Here is a 27,221-nt window from a genome sequence, read left to right as displayed (position 1 = left end):
TTGCTTATGCAGTCTCTGCTTTCCTCTCTTTCTTTCCCCTTCTTCTTTGGCCAGGATTTGCTGATGTTTAATCTTTAAGAAGGTTTTAGGGCTCAGGAATTTTGTTACATCCTGTACTCTCATTCTGAGGTCTACCACTGTGGCTAGGGCACATGAACTTAGCCAGTAGCAGATGATAAAAGTATGTGGTGAGGGGAAGCCAGGGGGAAGGGGTGTGTGGTAGTGGAGGGTGGGGAGATGCAAAGTAGGAAGTAGGAAGGGATTTGTGGTGAAGGGAGGGAAGGGGCCCGGGTTTGAAGGGCCCACAGATGTGTCTGTGTACCCTAAACACTTCAGTTTTCAGCTGGCTTGCTTCTGCTAGCAGCTTCTCAATTTACATATGCTAGAACTGCAGGCGGAATGGCTGGGATCCGGGCACATGCCACCTGGATCCTTGCCAGAGTTTATTTCCGTCTGACAACTTTTTGGATGTACTACAAGATTTCTACTCGTTTGTTCCTCCTAACGAGGTGGCAAGATAAGTCTGTATGTGCCCCAGCTGTGCACCACAGGGTATCAGAATATGGATTTGCTTTGTAAAAAGGAATGCGAGCCCATATGACTCCCAATGACTGAAGGTAGCTTGAAGAAAGTGGACTTGGCAAAAGTAAATTCTCCCTCCCTTGTTGGGAAGAACGGAAGCTTGGAAAGTGGAGCAGCAGAGGCTCTTTCCTCTTGAGCGTTTGCTGCAGGAAGGAGAGTGGTCACACTCATTTGAGGAGGGGAAGAAACCTGTTTTTCTTGGGTACCTGCGTGATTCCCAGGAGACATAAGTCACAAGGCACACAGGCTGCAACATCGGCCCAGTGTAGCACAGCCTTCATGGGTTCCAAGTCAACGTGGGGATGCAAGAGAGTGCCAGGAAAACATTCCATTTACTCACCACATCCTACCCAGCCCCTATACTTCATCATGAAGGAGGCTTAAAGACCTGAGTCTCTTGTTTGTAAGGAAGAATTCATTTTTATTATAAACTAGACATACGAGAGAAGAGTGATGTATAACAAATACTGAGGATGCCATCCGATATGCTAGAACAAAAGCAGTATGGATCAGAGAGGGTTCAAACTGGAGCCTGTGGGTTTCTCCTTGAATGACTGAATCAGCGGAGAGGATTTAAGCAAGCACGGCACTGAGAAGTATAGGTTGAGGTATTCTTTTTTCTTAACAGCAAAATCCCAGGCTGTTGTATTGGAAGATGAAGTCAGCTTGGCTTGAAGGTGAGTCACAGATGGAAAGCACTGGAAAGACGGCAAATAAAATGGAACGTAAAAGGCAGGGGCCACTTGGGGCTCAACGTTGTGGGGTTTGTGCGGTCCATCTCACTTCACTTAAGGAGGGATAAACTTAACGCTGATGAGGTTGGCAGATGATTCACAATTCATGGGGGAGAGTTCAAGACTCTGTAAGGACAGAAATATTATAATTATACCTTAAGGAGATCAAAATATAGACAGGAAATCACAAAATGAGGTACAGATTGGAAAACTCATCCTGGGACAAGTGGGAGAAATAACGCAGAATGCAGAGTCTGTGCAAGCAGAAGTTTGTACCAAGATGCTCACAGAGAGCCTTCAAAGGATGCATTGAACTGGGATGAGCTGACCAGGAGGGCCCACCCAGGCTGCTCACCCCCAGCAGAGAAAGAGGTTTGACTCTGCAGGAGGACGACAGGGACTTTATAATTTGAGAGATAGCCAGTTAAGGGTCAGAAGTGCCACTATCAGGAGGACAGCACTAGGACAAGGGGCATAAAGAAGATATTAGCTAAGATCATCGTTCTGGGGTTGGTTGTCATGGTGGGTGTGAATTAAATGTAGATAGCAATATGAACAGCATGGAACTCCAAGAAGAAGAAAGGAGGGGTCACTGATGAATACAGTAGTTATGGTCACTATCTGTGAGATGGATTCTGAGCAGGAATTTAGATCTGGCATGAAAGATGAGAAAATCTACCCTGACTGGTTTGCAGTGGGTTTTTAGTCCCACTTCCTACTAATCATCAAAGTGGCACCTATTGATACCATTTTATTTTTCATTTTCAGAGCAGGGTTGTGTGCTATGCCATGACTCACAAACCTATTTGACTTAATTAATCTTCCTTTTTTGGTTATGGATCTTTGTGCTCACTTGGTCTGAGGAAGCATGCTGACACTCTGCAGGAATTTTAGGTCATACAGAAGAAGCAGAGCTCAGCATGTCTCTTGGATGTCTACTGTAAGGCTGAAATCCTTTGGTCTCCTGGATGTGGAACATGGAACAGCATGTAGTGTGAACAACAGGTCTTCCTGGTGAACAGAGTTGTTCTGTTCTGGGAGTCTGGGAGGTGGGAGACCATTCAGAGAGCGGAAGCTACAGCAGTTCCCCCACCCACCCATCTGAAGCTTTGCTGTCTAACACCATAGTTCAACACAGTAGGGTGCAACCACATTCAAAGAACTTTATTACACTATATTATTATAACCAGCTATTAACATTATTATCTGAGAGGACATGTGCCTAATTTATAAATTCAACTTTATTGTAAATATTATGTGTGATATTTAATCTCCATTGTCATTTTTAGTGGATTTGGAGTCACCTAAGAGATACATATCTAGACATGTCTGTACAAGGTGTTTTTAGGTAGTTTTAACTCAAGAGAGCAGATCCATTCTGAATGTGGGTAGCATCATCCAATGATCTGGGATCTGGAACCGGCTATAAAGGAAGTAAGGTACGGTCAGCATTCATCTGTTTTCTGACTGTGGATGTAACATGACGAGCTGCCTCTTGTCCCCACTGTTGTACCTCCCACTGTGATGGACATCATTCCTCAAACTGATCCATAGGAAACCTTTCTTAACTCTAGGTGGTTTTCATCAGCTATTCTGTCATGGTGATGCAAAATCTGACTAATACAGTATGTGTAGGGAAGTGGATACTGGGAGTACTCCTCACCTTACCACACAGTTCCCCACCCTAGGAAACCCGTTGTAAGTTGGACATACTGCCAATGGAAGGTACAGGTGTGCTTTGTTAACACAACCATCAAATGCCTTAGCTCAGTTATCCCACCTTAATTTTGCTCAGAACATTCCCATAGTCTATAATTAGGCAAAACCATTAACACAAAGCCTGTTTTATAATAAGTAGGCAGTATCTCACACCAGTTATTTAATACTGTACTGAAAGGAAAATACAGAATGGTTGTATGGGTATGTTGTTGGACAGTAGTAGATGTGTTTGTGTGTGTGTGTGTGTGTGTGTGTGTGTGTGTGTATGAGAGAGAGAGAGAGAGAGAGAGAGGAGAGAGGAGAGAGAGGAGAGAGAGATTGGGGTTTGTAAGTTGAAATTTAAGTCTAAAATGAGTTATAAGTTCAATTGAAACTCCTCCTATGGGGGGGGGAGGAGGTTTGTGAGATTCTAACCCTGAATGCATCCCAATATGACCTTACTTGGGAGTAGGATCATTTCCAGTATAAGTAATCAAGATGAGGTTGTTCAGATGGGCCTTAATCCAGTATGACCGTGTCTTATGAGATGGGAAATTTAGACACAGGCTCACCGACAGAATGCCCTGTGGAGATAATGGCAGAAGTCTGGATGATTCATCATACAAGTAATACCAAGGACTGCCAATGAGCCCTAGGAAGCAGGGAGGAAGGCCTGGAGTAAGGTGTTTTCCCTGGCTAGGAAAGGAAGCTCCTCACCGTGCCAACACCTCTACAACTGCAGACATGGGCTCGTGTTTAAGCCACCCAGTTTATGGCGTTGTTGTTATAGAACCTCCAAGAATCCATTAAAGTGAGAGAGATGGTCCCACACAAACATGTTCTAGAATTCTAGCAAGTGCTGGGCCATCTGCTCAAAACCAAGCAAGGGGTTTCTGAGAACTATTCCATTGTGGGTGGCCACAAAGACCTGGGAGCCGAGCTTTGCTTTCACAGGAGGAATTTGGCAGTTGCATTTTTCATTTGTAATGGGAGATGGTGCACCAGCTTTTGGCAGATGTTGGGCAGGAAAAGTGTAAAGAAATATTAGACAGATGTGAGCGAGGTATGGAGCAACACATCCAAGGGCGGCTGTGCAGTGATCTGCTCTAGAGCTCTCTACAAGCCGACCAGGCCCAGCCCCTTCATCTGTTGCTCAGTCTTCCTCATGCTTGGCAAGAAAACTAATAAGTTATGAAAATGTATATTGATGAGTGAGGTAAAGGCCCCCCAAGGAACACATGTGCTATCGGTTAATAGTTGACTTACCCGTTGATGGACTGTCCTTGGAAAGAGCAGCGTGGGTTGTAAGGAGCCCTGGAGGATGGGAGTTAATCCTGTGGCTGCACCTGTGAGCTATGAGAGAAAAATGCCACCTCCTTTTAATACAATATGGACAACATCTGAAGTCATCGTTCTGTTATGTTTTGTTGTGTTTTTTTAACATTTACCAATGGGTGCCTGGAGCTTATAAGACAAAATGTCCTAAATGTGAATTTTCTTAGGCAGCTGCTTGAATCTGCTTCACTTCTCAGCTTACAAGTCAATGTAAAAAAAAAATGCAATAAATTTTACTTCATGATGAAACTGTCAATAGAATATTCTTTCTTCATTCCCTTCTCTTCTTGAGTAGCAAAGTCAGTGTCACCACTTTGCCCAAGGCTTTACTTGCCTCTCCTGCACCCCGCCTGTGTGCCACTCTCTGTGTGGGAGTGCTTCTGGATGCTCGGACATACCATGTGGGCCAGAGATGCTTTCAAGAGGTGGGAAGGAGCCCATGTTTGCCAAGGCTTTAATCAATGCTCAACTCCCTTAGCCCTTCCAGAGAACACGGGTCGTAGGAGGGTAGAGCTTATTTTTTACAGGCAGGTTTCCATGTTTTGAAAGTATGACGTACTACAACAGTATTAATAATTAGGAAGTATTGCTGGGGTCATCATTAGACTGAGCATCAAAATAGTGATATTGACCCTAGCTATGTTATGTCTTTATGTGATATTGATTAGAAATCTCAAGAAAAAGAAAAAAGAAAAGAAAAAGAAAAAGAAAAAAAGGAAGAAAAGCCGGGCAGTGGTGGCGCACGCCTTTAATCCCAGCACTTGGGAGGCAGAGGCAGGCGGATTTCTGAGTTCGAGGCCAGCCTGGTCTACAGAGTAAGTTCCAGGACAGCCAGGACTACACAGAGAAACCCTGTCTCCAAAAACCAAAAAAAAAAAAAAAAAAAAAAAAAAAAAAAAAAAAAAAAAAAAAAAAAAGAAGAAAAGAGAAAAGATCATCATGGAACACTGGAGAGTATACTGATGGCAGATCACATGCTTCATGTGTGTGAGGCCTCTCGTTCAGTCGTTGATACTGCAAAACAAAACAAGAGTCAACATGGTAACAATAATGCCTCAGGTAATGCTTGTAACTTTAAAAGCCCATTACAAGCCGTGCTTCGATCTTAAGGTGCATTCACCCTAGAGAAAGAGTTCTGCTGTTTCCAGTCAGAAACACTCTGTTTTCAGGGACCGGTGATGTGCTCCTCATCCTGCAGATTGTAAAAGGGAAATTAGCATCTTTGGAGAAAACTGCCGCAGATTTGGGTGCATCGTGTATGGTTGAGGGGAGGATGCTATGAGAGCCCATAGATGGAGGGCCTCACTGTTGCCAGGTGTCTGGGAATGTGAGGTACGAGGAGGGTGCAGATGGTGGATTCCTCACCTTCCTGTTGTTCTCCTGTTGACACTAAGATGAGGGACTGTGCATTATGCCAGAAACCAGCCAATACTGATAAGAACTGGCCTGTTTATAGGGAAAGGAGCAGTGGAGAAATGAAGGTTAACTTAGCTTTACCATCCTGTTTTCATTCTCCAAACCAATATGACATCATCCTCAGGATTATTGCATGGAGGCTCTGAAATGGATCTGTTTGTTTGGTCCATGACTGCTTAAGCTCTGTATGATGAGTCTACTCAGTGACCAAGCATAGCATCCTCATGGTAGCTGGGGTCTGCTGGAGTATTTATGTATAGAATAACAATAAATTCAGCCAAGACATAATTGGTTTACAACAACAAGATAAACCTCAAAGTGAGTATTTTGTGGGTGAAATTCTTACATTAATTTCTAATGCTAGCAGAATATTGATTGGGTTTTTTCCAATTAGATTACTTTAAAACAAACAAGCAAATGAGAGTACCTACACATTTTCTATGAATACAGTATTGTTGCTGCTTGTGGTGCTTTTAGAAGTATTTTAGTGAGAAAGGATGAGTTCTGTTCTTCCTGGGGGCCTGACAGAATGTTGGGCTAAGTCCTATCTTAGGTCCTGAGATCTGTCATATCTGTAATGTGGATATTGCCATCTCTGAATGCTGTTGGGACTGGCTTCTCATACTGCTGCAGCAAGCCTTTGTCAAAATGCTCTTCATACCTAAAAGATTCTCCATCAAGAATAATGCTTTTCAGAAAAGATTCCTGAGCATACGCTATTCATATTGGTACTTTTCCTGTTGAGACTGGCAGTCTCAATGGCATGTCCACTCTACTGATAAGATGGCCAGTTCAATACCAAAGAACCTAGAAGCAAGCAAGCATTTCAACGACAAGAAGGGAGACTAGTTGATAGTTTCCAGGCTGTCTGTGGCTTTGGATGCTGACATGGAAGTGAAGCAGGGTATGTGATGGGCATGTTGAAGTTTCTGGTTGGTGCTCAGCTTGGGGAAGGAGAAGGAAGTCTGGCACATGGGCAAATGGAGCTTTCCAGAAAGAAGCTCAGCAAAAAGAATCCGAGTTTGAATTTGGACTCTTCCGGGCCTTTGATGCATGGAATGATCTCTCTGTAGAATACTTCAAGTAACTTTGTACATTATTCTGTATATTGTATGTTACTCTGTGTATAACTTTGTATATAATGCAAGAGGGTGTGAAATTTAACTGTAGTTAGAAAAGAAGATCAGCTGTAGTTGTGTTCTCTCCCATGGTCAAATGTTATTCATGGCATCCTGACCCTTAGCCTTCATAAACCAAACATCTGACAGTTGTAGCCATGGAGTGGAGGGAAAGCCTATCTGATACAGAACTTCAAAATCAGGTTAGTAGCAAGACTGAATTTACAGCTGGGGTCAAAGTCCATATTGAATAATCCATAGATATTTCTCAACTTTTACTTTAAACAATGTGCTTTCATCTCCAACGTTTTGGACTGTATGTTCAAAATGCCTCTGTGACCAAAGAGTTGCCTACACAACCAACTTAGCCCTGTCTTGGAGAAGCTCAGAGCCCACAGAGATCTCTGCTGAGGTCCTGCAGAACCTCAGAGCCCACAGAGATCTCTGCTGAGGTCCTGCAGAACCTCAGAGCCCACAGAGATCTCTGCTGAGGTCCTGCCTCCTTTGGAACACGAGAATCCTTCCTCCCTGGGGCTCCTGATCTCACCCAGGAGGTTTTAAAATCATTTTTAATAGGAATGGTGTCACCATCTTTGAAAAGGTCTAGAATAACAGATAACTGTTTTTCTGTATGCTTAAAAGAAAAATCCGAAGTGGGAATCAATATAAACAAAGGAGATGTGTGTAAAACCTGTGGAAGGTGTTAATGCAGGAAGCATGCATCCTAAGCAGAGAGAACACACTGAAAATCATTCAGCATTCTCTTTCCCCATCTGTACTTTCACCTTGCATGGCCCAGGTGCCCATGGTCAGCTGCGCTGTAAAATATTTAGTGGAGAGCTTCATACACCATCATTTAGCCAATTCAGCCATGAGCTCTGCTGTCACGGTATCATCATGCCAGTGCTCACAGAACCCTTGCTTCACTTCATAATGACCCCACAGCGCGAGGTCAGTGATGCTGGCTACTTGGCTCAGTCAAAGAAAAGCTTGGAAAATATCTCCCTGAGCTGAAAAGGCAAATGCTCTCAACTTAATGAGAAAAGACAACTTCTGTGTTGAGGTTGCCCCAATCTGTACTAAGAGAATCTTCTGTCCATGAAGCTGTGGAGGACAAAAGGATAAGAGACGCCAGTTGTGCTATCACGTTTCAGACTATGAAAGTCAGGGCCACAGCACAGGGTGAGTGCTTAGTGGAGATGGAAAATGTATAAAACTGGTGTGTGTGTGTGTCTGTGTCTGTGAGTGAGAGAGACAGTGTGTGAGAGAGTGTGTATGTGAGTATGTGTATGTGTGTGTGAGAGAGTGTGTAAGATTATGAGAGTGTGTGTGAGTGTGTATGTATGAGAAAATGAGTTGTGTGTATGAGTGGATGTGAATGAGTATGTGTGAGAGTGTATGTATGTGTGAGTGTGTGTGTGTGTGCGCGTGTGTGTGTGTGTGTATGTGTGTGTATGTGTATGTGTGTGTGTGTGAGACAACATCTTTAAGGTTTGGTAGGTAATTTCACTGGCTCCAGTACCCCATGTGAGGGTTTTGAATCCCTTCTGCTGTAGAGTGTAGGGGGGAATTTAATTTGGTAAAATTTGAAGGCATATATTATAAGTACTTGTTCATGTAATCTCAGAAACCTTATAAAGTGTGCGTCTTCATCTCCATTTATTAGTTAAAACAATTTCAAATTAGCTCCTGTGGCATGGTGCACACCTATATTCCTAGCTTGGAAAGTGGGGACAGGAGAATTGCAAATCAGAGGCCTGTAGGTAGAGTTCCATAGTGAGTGTCTACGAATTTGGAATTGACTGTTGACTGAGTGAGTTTTCCAATAGCCTTCACACTAAAATGGTGAACTGGCTGTGACTAGATGAAGTTCATACCTCTGTATTTTGCCTCAAGATTTATCATCCATTGAGAAATTACTGACTTCTTGAATTAAATTGCAATGTGTTCTGAAGTAGAAGCCAATAGTGTATCTGACAGCTCAGCGTAGGAAGGAGAGACTAGCCATCAGTAGGAAGATCAGAGGCAAAGCTGCCCTTTCCTTAAAGGCACAGGCTCCCAGAGAATGGTCTCTAGAAAAGCAAGACCAATATTCTTGAAGATTTTTAGTCTGACCTCTGTCCTGTAGAGTCTGGAGCTGAGAGACAGAGCAGACAGTGGTGTGCTGGCAAATGTTCAACAACTAGATCCCTGGAAAAATGTATAGAATTATGTATAAATTTGTCTAGTTTTTGCTGTTGTTCAGGATGTATACTACACAATTTAGAAACCACAGTAAAATTGTAAGTACTACAAAAAAAGGAGAGATACTCATAATCATAATATTGAATGACCTGATAATTGGTCCCCAGAAAATAAAATTATCCAATTCAGACTTTTTAGTATGATGTCGATTTCATCTAATTTCATTAAGATATTTTTTCTACAAATTGTAAGTTAGGTTGACTGCAGAGATTCATTAGATTTTTAGAATCTAAATCAGCTGGTTAATTTCTTATATATTTTTAATTCCCTTTGGAATTTGGGGATTACAATAATGTTTAAATTAGTGAGTAGGCACTTCATCTGCACAATACATTACTTTTCTTTTCTGGGGATTGAGCCCTGGCCCTTACACATGCTCTAGTTAAATACCCCAGCACTGAGTTACACCCTTGGCCCACTGTATTTTCACAACAGTATATGGACAATACTAACATTATACTTGAGCTATAATTGTTTGAGTTAAGAAAATGTCACTCATGGGGCTGGAGAGATGACTCAGTGGTAGAGTGTTTGCTGCCCAGGTGTGAGGGCCTTAATTCTGATCCCTGGCATTCAGGGAGGCAGAAGGAGGAGCCCAGGATCCGTGGCCAGCCAGTGTAGCTCAATCAATACAATCTAGGTTCAGCAAGAGACTCTTGCTCAAAAAATAAGAGAGAGGAATAGAAATAGAGGAATACATCCAAACTTGACAGAAATGTACACATACACATATAGAAACAAAGTTTTAAGTAAAATTTAAAAATAAGAAAATATCATGGTAAAAAAATTTTCCTGGAAAGAGATGCTAGGTGATGTTTCAATGTTTCCTCTGTGCAACTTCATGTTGGGAACATTCTAGAAAACTTCCCAGGGTTCTGTCTGCCCAGTGGTTTGAAGTTTTGAGTGTTTTGAGTGACCTGATTTTTCCCCAGGACACATCAGAAGTTTCTCAAGCTTACTAGAACTTTGTAAAACAGAAAATGTTATGTAAACTTTGGTTGAGCCATTGAGTGAAATGTTATGACATAGAGAGGGGAAAACACAATACACATTAATCAACACAGGGTATTTTTCATTGGACCCTGTCCAGTTTTTATCTGCAGTATTTAATGGAGAGCTTCATAAACCACCGTCATGGTTTATGATGGCATAACCATCATGTAGAAGGGCAGCGGCCACTGGCTTAACTGTGTCGTATTGAACAGAGTTTGATGTCTTAATTGTGCTTTTGGTAATAGTAAATTAATCAAAAGAAGTCCCTGTTCTGCTGGGCAATTAGCCTGCGTTTTGAGGTTTCTGCTTCAGGGCTTGTTCATCAGCTGAAATGCTTCCAAGCATCAGCGAGGGAGTCCACAGAGTGGCCGTGGTTGCTCTGAGGCCCACGCTGACTGTGACCTTCTCACACTACACAAGGGCTCTGTTTGAATTAGCAGTTATTCTGGCGTGGTTTGTGGCATTTGCAAGGTGGGATTTTCTCCTTTTCATTTTAATGTTTTGGGGCCGTGGTGAAAAGCCCGCCCCACCATCACAACCACTTATACATACTTTTGATGTTTCACCAGCAATATATGGAAGTTAAAATAAATGAACATTTTTCCTAGGCTTTGAAAGCTAAACTATGTTGGTAACCAGAGGATGGTGACATCATCGCACGCAGCAATCGGCATATCGCTGCTCAGAGCTTCTTGCCATCTTAAAATGATAGGGGCCTTAGCAATCATTATTTTCCCTTACAGTTAGAACAAGCTAATGCTTTTATTTTTAGGATGGAAGCCATTTGTGCAGAACGGTTTCCATGTACTGAGAAGCTGAAGGAGACAGACCTTCCAGCACACACTGACTGTCTCTGGGTGATGGGGGAGGAGTTTAGCATGTCTTTCCCAGAAGGTTTTAGGGCTCAGAGGAAAACTATGGGAAGGTGAGATGAAGGGAGAACCTGAGACTGGGAATTGTATTCAAAGTGGAGAGAGTTAGCACTCCCTAGCCTGGGAGCTAGGCAGGGGGAGGGGCGGGTCTGGAGAGAGTGCTCCAGTTAGGAACAGTCAGGACTCAAGGGCACTGGCTAGAGGGAGAGGCAGTCCAGAGGAGAAAACACCCTTTCATGGGAGGATGTAGGAGGATCCCCTGGAGAGACCTTCTCCTGAACCAGACTAGCTTGGGAGAGGCCACAGAGGACTTTCCATGAGCGCTTTCTGGAGCATGCACTGTACTTTTGGTCAAACACAACTGGGTGACATTCCAGTTGAACACTGGGCCTGCAATGGCTCACCCCTCAATCAGACCACAGTAAGGTGAACACACACGTGCAATGTATCGGACACATGGAATCTACTGTGTACCACATCTGGGGTTAGCCTACCTTGAATGTATGCCGAACATTCTCTTAGCTAGAAATTGAGCAAAATTATACAGTCCAAGTCTTATTTTATAATAAGAGTTCTGACCAGTTCATAGAATTTATTAATATAGTGAGGATAAAAATAAATAAATGTTTGTATGTTTGTGCTTTCACACCATCCACAATATCTAACAGGGGCTGGAGCGATGGCTCAGCAGTTCAGAGCACTGGCTGCTCTTCCAGAGGACTTGAGTTCAATTCCCAGCACCTTTATGGTAGCTGACTACCTTCTGCAACTCTAGTCTTGGGATATCTGTTGCCCTCTTCTGGCCTCCATGGGCACTACACACAGGTGGTGCAGACACACAAAATAAACGAGTCCATAATGAGGAATGCTTGTCCAGAATGCACAAAGCCCTGGACTGTGTCCCAACACTGAAAAACTGTAAGAAACCTTAAGGTGAATACCTAGACACTCAGACACATAATCATGGGGACAATTCTGTGATATTCAACTCTTAGTTATAAGATAGGCTTCGAGCTAGGTGATTTTTCCTGGCTCTATAGGCAAATAGAAGTGTTCATCCCTGTTACAGTAGGCCAGGCTAACCTAGTGTGATAGGCAGATTAGGTATACTTAGGGTATATTTTAGCACATGGTGGGTTTATCAGGACGCCATAAAGCATGCAGTAGAGAAGAATCTAAAAACAAGCCAACTGTGTGGACTGATCACAGTCAAATTTGGAGGTCCTGAAGATGAAGTTCTCCTTTGGAACGCCCTCTCCTGCGAAATCTGTATTCATCTACTATTCCTACTGAGTGTCAATGCTTCCGTAGCCTAAGCCAGCTCCCATAGCCCTCCTCCCTTTCCTGACGCCCTCTCCATCAAATGTCCTCACCCCTGAAACTGTCCCCTCCACACTTTCATACTGCTCTGCCCTCTCCAGTCCCTGAGTTCAGGTGGCTTCGGCTCAGTGTCAACCATAAATCAATGCATTCAAGTCCCAGAGAGGTAGCCCAGGAGCGTGGCACTTTTACTAGTCATCACGTCATTCCTGGGCACTGACTTTGGGACCGGTACAAAGGAATCAAAAGATTTTGTAAGGAAATCTACCGAGTTTAAAATTTTTCCTATTGCATCTTCAAAGCACCTTTGGGGTCATAGCTAGCTAGTACCACCATCTTCAAGGTGTAATTACCCCTCTTTCCTGGGAGAATTCAGCCTAGCATGTGAGTACAAATCAACTCAGTTGGTAGGGTTCCTCGTTCACTTCCGGCTTCCTGTGAGGGTAAATGTTTGTTGTCAACTTGAAGCCATTGAGAAGTCCTTGGGAACATATCTCTGGGTGTATCTGTAAGGAAGTGTACCTTTGAATGTGGGTGAGGCATACATGGCTGGCATCTTGGACTGAACAGAAAGGGGAAACTGAGGAAGCCAGCCTGGCACCTGCCGCCATCTTTCTTTGGTGCCTATCTGTGGATGTAGTATGGCCAGCTGCTTCTCTTCCTGCTGCTACAACTAGAGCCCTGCTTACCACGGCCCCTTCACCATTATGGACTATACCCTAAACTGAGGTTTAAACTAAGTCCCATAGAGTGTTTTTATTAAATGTTTTGTATAGTTCTAGTCTGGTTGGGTTTTGCCAGACTCTGTTCATGAAGTGCCCTTGGTACCAAGCTTCTTATAGTGGGGTTTGGCCGGTGCCTATATCTGCAGTTTTTCTAACTTGCTTTTCCCTGTCCTACCTTCCTCGACTATGTACTTAGCTGGGCTGTACATAAAGCAGTCTGACACAGGGCAGGAGCAATGTGTCAATGTATCCTGTATCCCCCACCTCACTGCAGATCAGCAGGAACAACACAGCGGATGCACTATATCTGGGTTCTGATTTTGTGGCTTCAGACTTACTACTTGGCAAGAGAAGGGACATGCCTGGACAGGGCAGAGACACTGTGCCCCGTGTCTCGAAGACAGTGTGAAACAAAGGCAAGCCACATCGTGCCCCAGACCACTACAGGAGAGAGAGGCAACACACTTGGAAATCCGAGGCCCACAGTTAAGTGTAGCCTCTCACGAGTGTGACCCCATGATGACCTAGCCCAGTGGCTCACCACTCTCATTTCAGCTTTGTAGCAGTTATGGTGGGAGAATTGCCATAAATTAGAGGCCAGAGCCACACAGTAAGATCCAGGTCAGCCTGAGCTATGTTGTGAGAACCCATTTTTTAAAAGAAGAAGAAAAGAAAAAAAAAAACACTACTAGCTAGCTTGCAGTCTAGCTCAGGGCTGGCCGGACACTCTGGGCAGTGTGGTTCCTGGCTCTGCTCCCTACCATGAGCACTCAGCTCTGCCGTGCAGAATGGAACATGTATGGCCATAATGGGTCAGTGTCTTCCGAATGCCGGGGCCAGGGCACAACACAGCACCAGCTCTGTACCAGGGACCGAGCTGTGATGGAAGACTGGACCAGGACCCACCTGGGTGGTGGGGAGGTGACTAGAGGGAAGGGCTCTTCTCTGACATCCCAGTTCTCAGGATGGTTTGTCTCTACTGGCTGTCCATGTGAGTCGTGTGATAGAGCCCCTGATACTGACAAGGGTCTCCTCATTCCCGTGCTTAGGATGCACTCAAAAGACAAGAGCCACCTGCAGCAAAGCACAGGGAAGGCTGACTCCCCAGGGTGATGGGAGAATCCATTTCCTTTCCTACCACAGCATCTGGAAGAAATAGAAGTAGGCTGTATCTTAGTCACCATCGGAGTCCATTAGGGCCGACATTCCTGTGCATTTTTCTCGTTCTTTTACTCAAGGGCTCAGAAAGAATCACTCCCCTTGCATAGCCGTGGATCTGTGTGACTTTTCCAGCAACTGTGGAGCTCTGTGGATGTGCCTGCCTCGGGCAGGCCTGGTACTCACCTAGTCCATTTTGATGAGCCTGAAAGTCTACTAGTTTTAATAATTGGACTTCCTTAGGCCATCCGTTGGAGTAGACAGTTATATTATTCACTTATTAATCATCTAGTGCTATTTTACAGAGTTGGTCTTCTGTGTGTGTATGTGTACGTATATGTGCATGTTAATGGGAATACATATGTATGTGCAGGTATGTATGCACTGTGCATGTGCATGAGATGGTCAGAGTACAGTCTCATAGCATCTAGCACTCTCCACTGTTTTGGGGGACAGGATCTCTCACTGGTCCGGAACTTGCTAGATGGGATCCCTGAGCCCCAGAGATCCACTTGTCTGTGCCTCCTCTACTAGGCTTACAAGTGTATAACCCAAATTCTGGGAATTGAATTCAGCTCCTTGGGTTTTCGAGGCAAGCCTTTACCTTCTGCGCTGTCTCTCCTATCCTTGGAGAGCAGAGCCATCATGCAATGCCTACCATTTTCTCCCTATAGCCTTCCCTTGGATCTCCCATCACCTCATGGGCTGTTTAGGTGGACTCCCTGAAGGCTTTTGTTGTAATGATGTTGTTCAGAGTAAGGGGGAGCCTAGTCCAACACTGACCGGAAGAGCAGCCCTTTGGGGTGGCTCCCACAGCAGAGTTGACACCTGTGGTAGAGGCAGGTTTCCCTTGTGTTTCTAATTGACTTTTGTTGACAGCTGGTGTGGTTTTAGGGTGTGAGGACAGACCAAGCTGATTGTCCCATTCAAGAAGCATAGTAATCCAGTCCCCAGATGTGAGCTAACTCCATGGTGCTTCTCAATTTTATGTGGGGAACAAAACTACTCAGAGAGAATGACCAAAGCCTTTCCTCCATCTACCCTGAAGGACTCCCTGCTCCATACCTAACTGCGTTCCCTTCCGAACAGTGGAGAGAGCACCCCCTGAGAGTGTGGGCAGCCTGGTCTCCTAACATGTTCCTGGCTAGTCATCTCCAGAGTGAACAAAGGCCATAGGCTGACCTTTATCCAAAATCTTCAGAACTAGAATGATTTCAGGTTTCAGAGTTTTTTAGATTTGGGTATATTTACAATGAATTATCTTGGTAGTTGGACCCACCCCTAACACTGTTGGTTTGTTTTGCACGTACTTCACTTACAAAGCCTGAAAGTCATGTTGTAGAATACTTTTAATAGTTTTGTGAATGAAGCCTTCCACTGCATGGATCTTTTAGTGGTGGCATCATGTGGTCACTCAGACAGTTCTGGATGTCAGATTTCTAATTTTTGAGGTAGGGGTGATCAACTTGTCGTGTGTCTTGTATAAACTCTGGGATGGGAAGTAAATCCAAGCAGGGCCATGTCAGCCAAGACTCTTCTACTTCTTATCCATCTCCATCCTGAAGACCTTGAAAAGCTCCAGACCAGGTGTTGGGGGTGGGGGTGGGGAAGGAAGGAGAGTTCTTTACTCCAGGACTAACTGGGAGCCTGATATGACCTCAACAGAAATGATGGGTGGTCCTGGGTAACATGGGCAATGGAGGTGCCTAACCTAGCAGTCAGGTAAGATCCAGGCAGCTGTTTGTCTACCTTTAACAGTTGTTAGATCTTCACAGCCATCTTGTAAGACAGATGGTAATGCTGATGGTACCATATTATGAGAACTAGAGGAACACTAACTTTTTTACTGTTGATGGTGTTGGGGATAGACATTCTCCTCCCTGTACCCTGTGCCCTCCCCTTGACTGTAGCCCCAATCCTCAGCAAGCTGCATAAAAGCTTCTGGATGTGTAGCCACACAAGACAAAATCACCTGGCATGGCTAAGTGGGCAGACCCAGGAAAAGCCCAGCTGTGTCCAGGTCTAACATAGATGTATGACCTTGGACACACAGAATCATCCTTTCTGAACTGAGGTTTGCCTCCTAGAAAATGGAGAGAACAATAGCTGTGATTTTTGCAGAACTGTGGTGAGGATCATCAGAGCCAGCATGTGGGTGGATCCATTCTTGTCTCTGCCCAGTACATAGGGTGTGCAGAGTCAGCACTTGCCGGCCTCCTTCTCCTTCCGTAGGGGCATTTTATAATCCTGTAATCCTACTCTTCCCTTGAAGACAGGTGTCCCAATTTATAGGGCAGTAGGAATGTCCTTGCTGCTCTCCAAAGGAAAGGAAAAAGAAGTAAATCTAGAGAGGTAGAGGCCAGGCTCCCTTCATGGCTGGGCAGGAGATTCTGTGTACTTAGGTCTGTCATTCCTTACATCCCCTGGTCATTTACCACACTTGCCTTCCCTTCATTCACACCCATTCTCATTGTCTCTGACAAGGAGCATACTGATGACTTCTAAAGCAGTGAATGTCCTGACTCCATGAGGGTGGTCATCCATCAGACTTCCAGTGCACTGGAGGGGCTGTGGGGATGGGGTGCACAAAGGTCTTCTCTACCTGTGGAAGATCGTGGGCTCAGACTGAAGCTCACAGAATCTGGATGAGACCTTGTCTGACTTTGGATGACGAGCCTAGAACAGAAAGAAAAACATCACCTGTTTTCCTAAAAGGCACACGTGTATGCTGTCATCTCTATTACATCACTGGGCCCCCTATAAGCGCATGGAAACTGTCTCCTGTAGTCTAAGAGAGTTGGAGGGCATTGCCAGTGTGCTGCTTGGGAAGGTCTCTATGCCAAGGCTGTAACTGCTCTAAGTTCTATGATTATGTTCAATGTAAGGAGAGAGAGAGAGAGAGAGAGAGAGAGAGAGAGAGAGAGAAGGGAAGGGAGAGGAGGGCGGGAGAGGAGAGGGAAGAGAAGAGGGAAGAGGAGAGAGAAGAGGAGAGGGAAGAGAGAGGAGAAGAAGAGAAGAGAAGAGAAGAGAAGAGAAGAGAAGAGAAGAGAAGAGAAGAGAAGAGAAGAGAAGAGAAGAGAAGAGAACCTGCACACAACCATGCCCACCTGTGTATAAGAGGGAGCAGGTATTCTGGTCATTTCTCTTGGATCCCTCTGTCATGTTTCCCCAGTTAAGGCTCACTGTGGTGGGCAGCTCCTGTTTCAACGAAGGGGGACATGAGCATGACATTTCATAACTTAGGAATGCAAAGTCAAGGCGTTTAGTCACTAAAGTTGGGACCCTATGGCATTTGTATTAATGGACACTGCCGTGCTTTGCCATGCCCCACATCACCAACCAAAACACAATGTAGCCCCAAGCTAGCCTGGAATTCACTGTGTAGATCAGGCTGGCCTCATACACATAGAGGTCTGCCTGCCTCTGCCCCCTGAGTGCTAGGATTAAAGGTGTGACCACCATACCTGGCACACTTGACTAGAGGTGTGGCCATCACACCCATTTCTTGACTAGAACTTTCTGGAACCTTGACCTATGGAATGGTGCCATCCATGCTTAGGGTGGGTCTCTCTACCTTAACTTACCCATCTAGAAAATCTTTCATAGATGTCCCCAGAGATCTGCCTCCAAAGTGTGTCTAGATCTGTCAGGTTGACAGTCAGTGTAAACCATTACCATTGGTCTGACTCCTTGCTCTGGGCATGCAGTGTCTTGGGGCCATATCCACTGTGTACACAGACTTTCCTGTAACTATTCTTCATGCCCACATGTCCCAAATACTACCATCATGGCTCTCCACTATCTACCTGATGCTTTTCTATCTGTCCTTCTCTGTCATTCTTTTGGAGTTTACAAGGTATGTATATTCACTGGGAGTCACTTCTGGGCTGGTTTGGAATGAGAGAATGCCACCAGCCTTTGTTTGTTTGTTTTGGGCAGTTTTACTTGGTCATGGAGAAGGAGAGCATCATTTTCTTCTACTATTGAGGTCAAGAATTGGTAAAGTATTAAATTTGGGTTTAGGTCTTAGGAGGTGTGTGTGCTACTTGGAAACTTTCATTCCCGTTCAACAAATCTAACTCTGAAGGGGAAAAAAACACCAAAAAGGAAACGAAATGAGGAGAAAAAAATACTTTGACCTGTAGATCACCTCTGACTCTGACACACCTGTGGCAGCGTTTGCCACGGCTGTTCCTTTGGCTTGTGGTCTCCATGCGTCTTAGGTTAGATGGAGCTGCCCCACTGTTTTCAGAGCTCGAGCCATTACCGTTTAGAGTTTGCTCAACTGGGAATCGGGCGACCTCTGGCCCCTGGCATAGGTGATGGCAGAAGGGAAGTTCTAATTGAGGCCGACTTAAGCATCTCCTCATCGTCATTAATTTCCAGGGCTGCATGAGCTCATGCAGCCTGGCCCGGTAGGGACCGTAAGTCTGCTCTGAGATGTCAAAAACTCCAACAGTTCTCAGCTTTCCTCTCGGCTCCATTTCTCATCCCCACCTTCCTCACAGCAGAGGTCAGACACACTGTTGTGAAATGCAGAGCAGTTGCAGTGGGAACAGTCCATGCATGTTAACTCCTGGGAGGGTCTTGGGGCCTTAATAAAGCACTTCAAGGAAGCAGAGTATCGAATTAATGCTTTTTGTGCTGAAAACATTAAGGTATTTAAATGTGTTATTCTAATCCGGGTTTCAGCCTGGGAACAGGAGGATCTAATGTCCTTTACTTAAATCCCAGCCTTCCCAGACTGCTCCATTCTTTTCAGCTTCATTGAGGAAGAGGCAGCCTGTCCCCAGTTACGTTCAATGATTATTAAACCACGTGTAATTTACAATATGCACTCCATTCAATTTCCACATCAAGTGAGGTGGCTCAGACCTTAGAACATTCCACACCACTTCCTAACAGTGGTCAGATGCTAGGTTTCTCACAGAACCTCACTATGATTGTTCTACATCCAAAGAGGTGATAAAAATCATCATAGATACAAGCATAAATGCGTAAACTCTGAACTACTGAGCAAAATCTCAGTGTTTCCTGGTGTGCCCTGTCTCTGTGACAGGGTAAGCCGATCTCAGGCAGAGGGGCGACTGCCACTTTCCTCAGCTCTTCTCTGACTCTCTGCTGCTGAGGTCGTTTTACAGCCTTAGGCAGGATCGAGTTATAAAGGTTTGTTCGGTTAATAAAGAATATCAAGTTGCCATGGCTACTCACAGCAGCGGAATGATGTGTGGTGCCTAGAAGAGAAGGCTTACAAGTGTTGAGAGCAGCCCCCAGTGACACAGTCATTAATATCAGTCAGATGGTAGATGAACAGACTGGCCAATTGATAAATGATAGATAGATATAGATAGATAGATAGATAGATAGATAGATAATAGACAGACAGACAGACAGACAGACAAACAGACAGATATTCTCTATTTTTTAGGGTTTTTTCCTTTATAAGTCCCGTTTTTAAAGGAAACTTTTGCAGTGTTAAACTAGATCTAGATGTTATAGAAGAGCTTTGGGTCACTAGAGTAGCTAGTCGTACATCCTTTGTGTTCCAAAGTTTATGGGTAAGTAGCTCTGTGCTAGAATACCTTCCCATTTAGTTTCCTGGAACCACAGAAGAAGAGTAGAGTACATCAATTTATAACTCCAAGTAAGCCATTCAAATGGAGAGTTCAACACACTTGGTTTACAGAAGGACCAAGACTATGTCTCTGGACGATGCACTGTGTGTGCATAGCACAAGAAGGACAAGCTTTATATGAGTAAAAATTCTCAGAGACAATAAGATAAGTGTGCCTTTAAATACAGTACTGCTACAGTAACATACTCGTTTAAAAACAAGAATGTTTTTAAAGCTCTCCTCTTTTTTTTTTGTGAAGTACAAGAACTCAGATCTTAATTTTAAAAACTGAGTTATGCCAGATGTGATGCATATGTGTGTGTGTGTGTATGACAATGCCATCCTCAGCTACCCCTTCCTTGTTGTCTCAAGAGGGGAGTGGCATATAGAAATGGTCTATCCTGGAGGATGGAAACATAATACCTTAGTGATTTTGATAATGAATCCTTATACCTTGTTGTTAATAAACTTCAGGGCTTATGTGATGTCACAGGGATAGTAAGCTCCTGCAATTTAAATGTAATATATGTGTTAAATTCCCGAGGTTGCTATCTAGTTATACTACCAAGACAAAAAGCCAGTTGCTCGCCCTGCTGCCTGCTGCTTATGCTAGCACAGACTCTTGGTGTTTTGACTGCAGCAGCCTCCACTGCAGAACCTTGTGACTGACTGTGAGGAAATGCAGAAGATGTTATGAGATGTCCTGATCTGTAGTTTACAAAGGTGGCTGGACTACACCAGGTTTCTTATCATTGTGCACCAAGTTTCATCACCAGTGTTGATAGAGGTTCATCACCGTGTTTATCCCACAACTTAAATGCTTACCCTGCCAGAGACTGTGTTGAGTAGTTCTTAATGGTGGTAGAAGATAAGTCCAGGAAAATTCTGATATTCATTATCCAAAGTGACCAAAAGACCGTGTGAACAAGTCCTAATGCCTGGAGAGCAAATATCTACGAAGCCCTCAGAGTGCTTATGCAAGATGATATCCAGGGACTAGTGGGTTAGCCTATAACAATCAAAACATTGTGATCTGAAGAAGCAAGGTAGAAGAAAAGACTGGGCTCACATGTTAGCCCTTCCCAGGAGAGCCTTTGTGAAGCCAGAGTTTGTTGCTCCCCATTTGTCAATGGGAGCTGTCACAAAAAGTCTGGAATGTTTTCAAGGACCTTAGCAGGAAATAGAATCGGGACCACCAGCATGTTGGTCAGGAAGTTTGCAAACGGTGTCTGTCCCCGGAGCATAGTAAAATGACATATTTTTATCTGATTTCTGTGAACTATCATTCATGGAAAAATATGGATTTCACAGAGGTGTCCAGACAAGCTTGGATTCTTTTCTTCTCCCTGTGGATCAGGAGTCTCTCAAGGTTGTCCAGCAACAGCATGTGGCTAGGTCAGTCGCTCCTGGGGAGCTGTGGTACGGATGTGTTCTTTCCCCGTTCTTTGTAGTTATGACCAGAGGTGTACTACGTCTCGGAAGCATGATCCAGATGATCATTACTCACACAGTGTCTGCTGTGTAACCTTTGAATTTCATGTTGGGGGTCTGGTGAAGAGCAGGGTTGATGGAAAAGCAATCTTCATGGCTTTGAAGGTGCTGTGTGAACGCGGTGTGCATGGGAAGGGGGCATGAAACAACAAAGGGAGCTCTGAGAAGGGAATCCTATTCCTTAATTGCTGCATATTTTGGAGGTACTATCTTTTTAAGATTTCTCATAAGAAGACTTTTCTCTAAGGATGTGTGTGTGTGTGGGGGGAGAGAGAGAGAGAGAAAGAGAGAGAGAGAGAGAGAGAGAGAGAGAGAGAGAGAGAGAGAGGGAGGGAGGGATGAAGAGAGAGGGAGGGAGGGAGAGGGAGGGAGGGAGGGAAATAGAGAAGAGGGAGGGAGGGAGGGAGAGAGAGAGAGAGAGAGAGGGAGGGAGAGGAAGGTGGGAAACAACGCAGTCTCCTTTAGAGATGTTAACTCAGTTACTTTAATTCTTACCCACCAGCACCTACATCCTAGTAAGCCACTCCAGAGGCTCTGCGGATCTACTCCTTCCTGCCCATTCTGTGCCCAAAGTTCCGTATTTCCCACTGGGTTCTAGGACTTTTCTAAACTGTGTATATTATCTGCTTTTGTAATTTGAGGCCACAGTGAGACCTACTGTACACTGGGGCAGTTTACATTTTGAGAAAGCTGAACATTTTAGGTCAACGTATAGGTAGATGAATGCTGTTCTGAACAGGGGAGGCTGCATGGACAGCCTGGACATCTGGCCCAAGTCTCCCATAGAAATGTACCAAAGGCATCAAAAGAAAAGACACGCATGTAGAACAGCTCAGTAAACTTTAGGTTTTACACCTGCAAATTAGGTGCATGTTTATCCGCTAAAGTACGACCTTTAAATTACATAAGTGATTATGTAGAGCTGTGTGATCACGCGCATGCCACGGTGGATATGTGGACATCACAGGGAAACTTGAGAGAACTGGGTCTCTCTTTCCACCATGTGGGACCCAGAGGTCAAACTCAGGTCATTGAGCTTGGCTGCAAGCCCCTTTACCCACTGAACCTTCTCATCTGCCTAAATAAGAGACATTCAGACATCTAAAGGTACTACTAACATGGAACCAGGGAGCTGGTTCAGTGATTGAGAGCTCCTGCAAAGGACCCAGGATCAGTTCCCAGAACCCTCAGGATTGTGTTCCAGAGTGTCTAATGCCCTCTTCTGACTCCTCCAGGTACTGCATGCAGTGAAACATTTACGTATGTGCAGATAAACCACTCTTACACATTAAGTAAAAATAAATAAATCTTGAAAGGCACCGTCACTTTGGAAGATAAACAGCTGCTGTAAGGGACATGTCATAGCCTTTTATTTCAATGGGTTTTCTAATCAACGAAAAATCCCCATAGTATAATTTCCCTTCGCAAGAAAGTGAAAACTTAATCTGAGTGAAATCTTCTGATACATTGACAGTATGTAGCTCAGCACTTCTTCTGTGTTTGAGGCTTGGTATAGATAAATTGTCTTCTACACCATTACAAAGAAAAGACAGGGTACAGTATCATCTACCTAATTCTGCCATTCTTCCATGGCCTTCTTATATGAGGGACTCACATTTGAGGGATGTCTTAAATGAATTGCCAACCTAATCTAAGGCTAAGTTTTGATTTTGAAGAAGACTATAAGGTTTAAGAAATGGAAATGATACTCAATGATGTTGCAAAGATGTTGAGGATGGTGGTGGTGGTGGTGGTGGTGGTGATGATTTCCTGACCTTTTCTATGTGCCTTATGGTAACATTTAATGTAGCTAGAAAACATATGACCCAGAAAGAGCTTTCAGTATCCCTGACACAAACCACTTCAGCATTACCTGGGAACTGGTTAGAAATTCACATTGCAGACTATATTGGTTACTTCTCTGTTGTTGAGACAGTGTCCCAAATAAAAGCAACTTAAGGAAGAAATGATTTATTTGACTCACGTGTCCAGAAAGCATACCATCCTTATTGTGGAGAAGGCGTGGCAGCAGGTATGGGAAGCTAGCCTGGCAGTCAGGCAGCATGCTGATCACATTTCAAAGATACACAGGAAGCAGAAGAGAACAGGAAGTGGGGCCACAGGCCATAAAACTCAATGTCTTTGTCCAGCAAGACTCTACTTCCTAGAGATTCTGTGGCACTCCAAATAGTGCCACCAACCAGAGACCAAGTGCTTGAATCCGTCAGCCAATGGGGGACATTTCTCACTCAAACCACACTACAGGCCTTTTCCCTGCTTTCACAATGAGGGTCTATAGATGGCCACTTGGGAATTACGGGTCTGGCACAGTGGTCTGCAAACTTCTTGTAGTTAGTTATTTAATCATTTGGAACATACTAGTAAAAGGATTCAGTGAGTCTAGTTAGTTGGTTGGCATTGATGGTCTGCGGGACATTCTCTTGGATGTCTCTGAGAGGAGTCCTTTTCAACCCCTCCAGCTCGCAAGAGCTCTGTACAGCAACCTGTCATCCAGGTCTAGCTTCACCTGAGAGGTGACTGAGCAGGAAAGGGGGTTTTCTAAGTTCACTTATCCTACTCAGAATGAGAAACTCACCCTGACCAAGGCTTTTGTTGCTCAGGTAAATTAGTGTATGACGTTACTTCCGGGGGAAGTGTCCACCCTTGGTTTTAATTAAGCATTATGCTGAAGTCAGTTGAGAAAACTAGTTTTAAAAAGTCAGGACACACACACACACACACACAAAAAAAAAGAACGAGACTCTCGGGGGAGCACTGGGCCTGTTTTAAGTCACAAAGGGGAATTCTTCATTAGCAAATCCATTATGTTCTGTATGTGTGTAGACTGCCTCTTCAAGTTGATGGAATTTTTAGGGTTTGTGTTTTTATTCATAATGCACCAAAATTGGTTGCAGAAATGTGCCAAGCACTTGCTCAGCTCAGATGTGGTCTGGAGCTTTATTTTATGGGGTGAACACATTATATTCTGGGAATGCTTATTAAGTATGGTGCATGATTCCAGGGCACAGATTAAGATAGGGAAAGCTGCTTTTCGCTCCATGGCAACTTGGCATATTCAAATGCTTCATGCGGCCGGAGCATAATGGTGCCCAGTTGGTTCTGTAGAAATTGGCTGTTTGACATCTGTTTTGAACCTCGAGCATGTGCTTAGACTTACATTTTCTCAAGGCATTACAGCAGAAGGTGTAATAAATCCTTGATGAGAATTTCATGCTCCTTAAATGCAAGGGTAGGACTTGCTTTACATACCCCTTGCTTTTTCTAGTTGGAGAAAGGCAGCTGTTGGATATTCATGGAGTGTGCTGTCACCCATTGCAATAGGCTTGACTGAATGGCTTCAGAGCCAAATCCCAGAGGCAAGCTGAACAAGCCTGGTGACTTGCAGCTCACTCCTGTTAGTCACGTTAGCCAGATTTCTGTCACTATAAGAAAAGTTATTGGGGATGACATAGATTTTTGTGGTTTTGTATTGTTTTTGTTTCTGTTCTTGGAGGTCTCTATTGTTGATCATTTTTGTTGTCTGGGGCCAATGGTGAGGCAGAACACCTTGGGAGGGAGTGCATGGCAGACCAAAGATGTTTACCTCAAGGTTAGGACTTGGAAAGAAGAAAGAGGAGGAACTGGATCCCACTACATCCTCAAAGGGATGCTCTTGATGACTGAGAGACCACCCCACACTGGGCTTCATCTTTTGTTTTATTAAATCCTTTAAGATCAATTAATCTATGTGTATGAGTGTTTTGCCTGAATGTTTGTCTATGTACCACATGTGTGTCTGGTGCTTGCAGAAGTCAGAACAGAGCATTAACATCTCCTGGGCCTGGACTTATGGACAGTTGAGAGCCACGATGTAGGTACTGGGTATCAACCTCAGTGTTCTTAACCACTGAGCAATCTCTCCAACTACAATCTCCATATTTTAAAGGATCCACCACCTCCCAATACCTAAGGACTAAGCCTTTAACATGTGGGTTTCTACAAGACACTTTAAGAACCAAGCTGTAATACCTAAACAGAAAACTAACAACTTCTATCTCAAAGCACAACTGTTGTATTTAGCTCCTTTCCTATTCCATGTCCACAGTTCTCCTAACTCCTCCTCCATTGTGAAATGGCCAGCCTCCCACCCACAGATATCTTTTCCCTCTACACCATCTGGTAAAAGACCAACTCGCTCTCAGTTGGATGACATATAGATCTGCAGCCACAAGTCTGCCTACAGTATCCTTGGACATGGGGGCCATGCTAGATGGCACAGTTCTTAAGAAGCAGGTCTTGGGGCTAGAGAGATGACTCAGTGGTCAAGAGTACTGACTGCTCTTCCAGAGGACGTAGGTTCAATTCTCAGCACCCACATGACAACTCACAACTGTCTGTAACTCTGGGATCCAACACCTTCACACAGATGTGCATGCAAGCAAAACACCAATGCACATAAAATAAAAATGAGTAAATGATTTGAAAAGATAGAAACTGAAATGGGCCTCTGGGTATTCCTCTAGTTTATGCATGGTCAGCATGTGCCTGCATCCACAGCTCCTCTCTCTGGAGGTGACTTGGGAGCTCACTTGAAAATTCCCCAAACAAGATTAGCAATTCAGGATTAAAAAGAAGTCAGCCTTGGAATGCAAGTGGTACTTTTGCTGCTGTTGGATCATCATGGCTTATGTGTGATGAAGCAGTTCATGCACCAACATTGTTGCCCACTGGGTCCTTAGGTTTATAGACTTCTTCCTAGATCGTGGAGGGATCTCGGCACCAGTCATCTTCCCAGACGGGCTGATTTTGTCTTCTCATTCTGGGCTGTGCTTCTGCCTCTCCAGTAGCAGACCTTAGGCCTGGGACTATCCAGACCCAGCCTCCTGCCTTGCCTGCCTGGCAACCACATCATCATCATCTCTGGGTAGAGATGGGATCTTCTTTCCCCTTGCTCTGGTTTCTCCCTGTCCTTTCTCAATCCTGCCTATTTTCTTACCATTCTGTAAATTATCTGGAACTTTCCTTTGCCAGCCCCAAGCTATATAGGAAGCCTAGCACAGCACGGAAATCTCTTTTTGTGGTCTAGTTTATTGGGAAGACAGTTTCAAAGGTCCTGTTAACTAGATAACCTGTGTTTGGTCTTGGGCAGTAGTCTTGAGCCCCAGAGGGTCTGCTTGCCACTCATTCCACTCAGCAGTGGATAGCAGACTGGCTGCTTTAGGGATATGAATTGTATCCATGAACTTGGCAAAACTGAAAACCACAGGCTCCTGCTTTCTCAAAGCATCTTTGCACATATGCATAAAATGTATGCCTGGGTTGGAGGTTGCCTGGTAACTGCCTTTGAATGCAGCCTGTGTACTGTAGCTGTTCCCTCAGGACAGGTGCCTACTCTCCTCACTTCTTCCTCTTCTCTCTTCTCTCACAGAGTGTCCCCTCTGCAGAAGTCTGAGATTGTGGATGTTGTGAAGAAGCGAGTGAAAGCCATCACCCTGGCCATCGGGGACGGTGCCAACGACGTGGGGATGATCCAGACAGCCCACGTAGGGGTCGGGATCAGCGGGAACGAGGGCATGCAGGCTACCAACAACTCAGATTATGCCATCGCACAGGTCAGCCTCCCTTCTCACAGTGATGGCACCTGGGCACAGGAGACAGCCTAGGCTCAGCCCCAAGGACTCTGCCCACCTTGGGAAGCCACCATCTAGAGGAACTGCAAGTGCCTGCTGATTTCTCTGGTGTTGGAGTCTTGTACAGTTTAAGGGCTTCTTCTCTAGGTTGGGCTTCCTTGGGCCAGAGGTGGGACTGGCCCATGGAACTGTCATTTCAGAGATGTGCCTTTCCTGGTAGACTGGAGCCTAGATGTCTTGATCTCTATGCTTGTTCCCATTGCAGTCCTCTTTTCTTCCTCTTCCTCTTCT

General features: G+C 44.5%; 1 protein-coding gene across 10 annotated transcripts in view; it reads left to right on the top strand.

The window, feature by feature from the left end:
- The window catches only part of Atp8a2 (ATPase phospholipid transporting 8A2), a 554,904-nt gene that overhangs the window by 308,060 nt on the left and 219,623 nt on the right, over window positions 1–27,221 (top strand). For all 10 annotated transcript variants that reach the window (XR_004116436.1, XM_031362595.1, XM_031362603.1 and 7 more), the window contains one exon: window positions 26,729–26,912. Coding sequence is in view for 9 of the 10 variants with exons in the window: in XM_031362595.1 (XP_031218455.1) it covers window positions 26,729–26,912 (184 nt within the window). In the remaining variant the exon portion in view is untranslated. The remainder of the gene's footprint in view (window positions 1–26,728; window positions 26,913–27,221) is intronic.

The sequence above is a fragment of the Mastomys coucha genome, unplaced genomic scaffold (assembly GCF_008632895.1).
Source record: "Mastomys coucha isolate ucsf_1 unplaced genomic scaffold, UCSF_Mcou_1 pScaffold9, whole genome shotgun sequence".
In the NCBI taxonomy this organism is placed as follows: Eukaryota; Metazoa; Chordata; class Mammalia; order Rodentia; family Muridae; genus Mastomys; species Mastomys coucha.
This window is presented reverse-complemented; position numbering and strand designations above follow the sequence as displayed.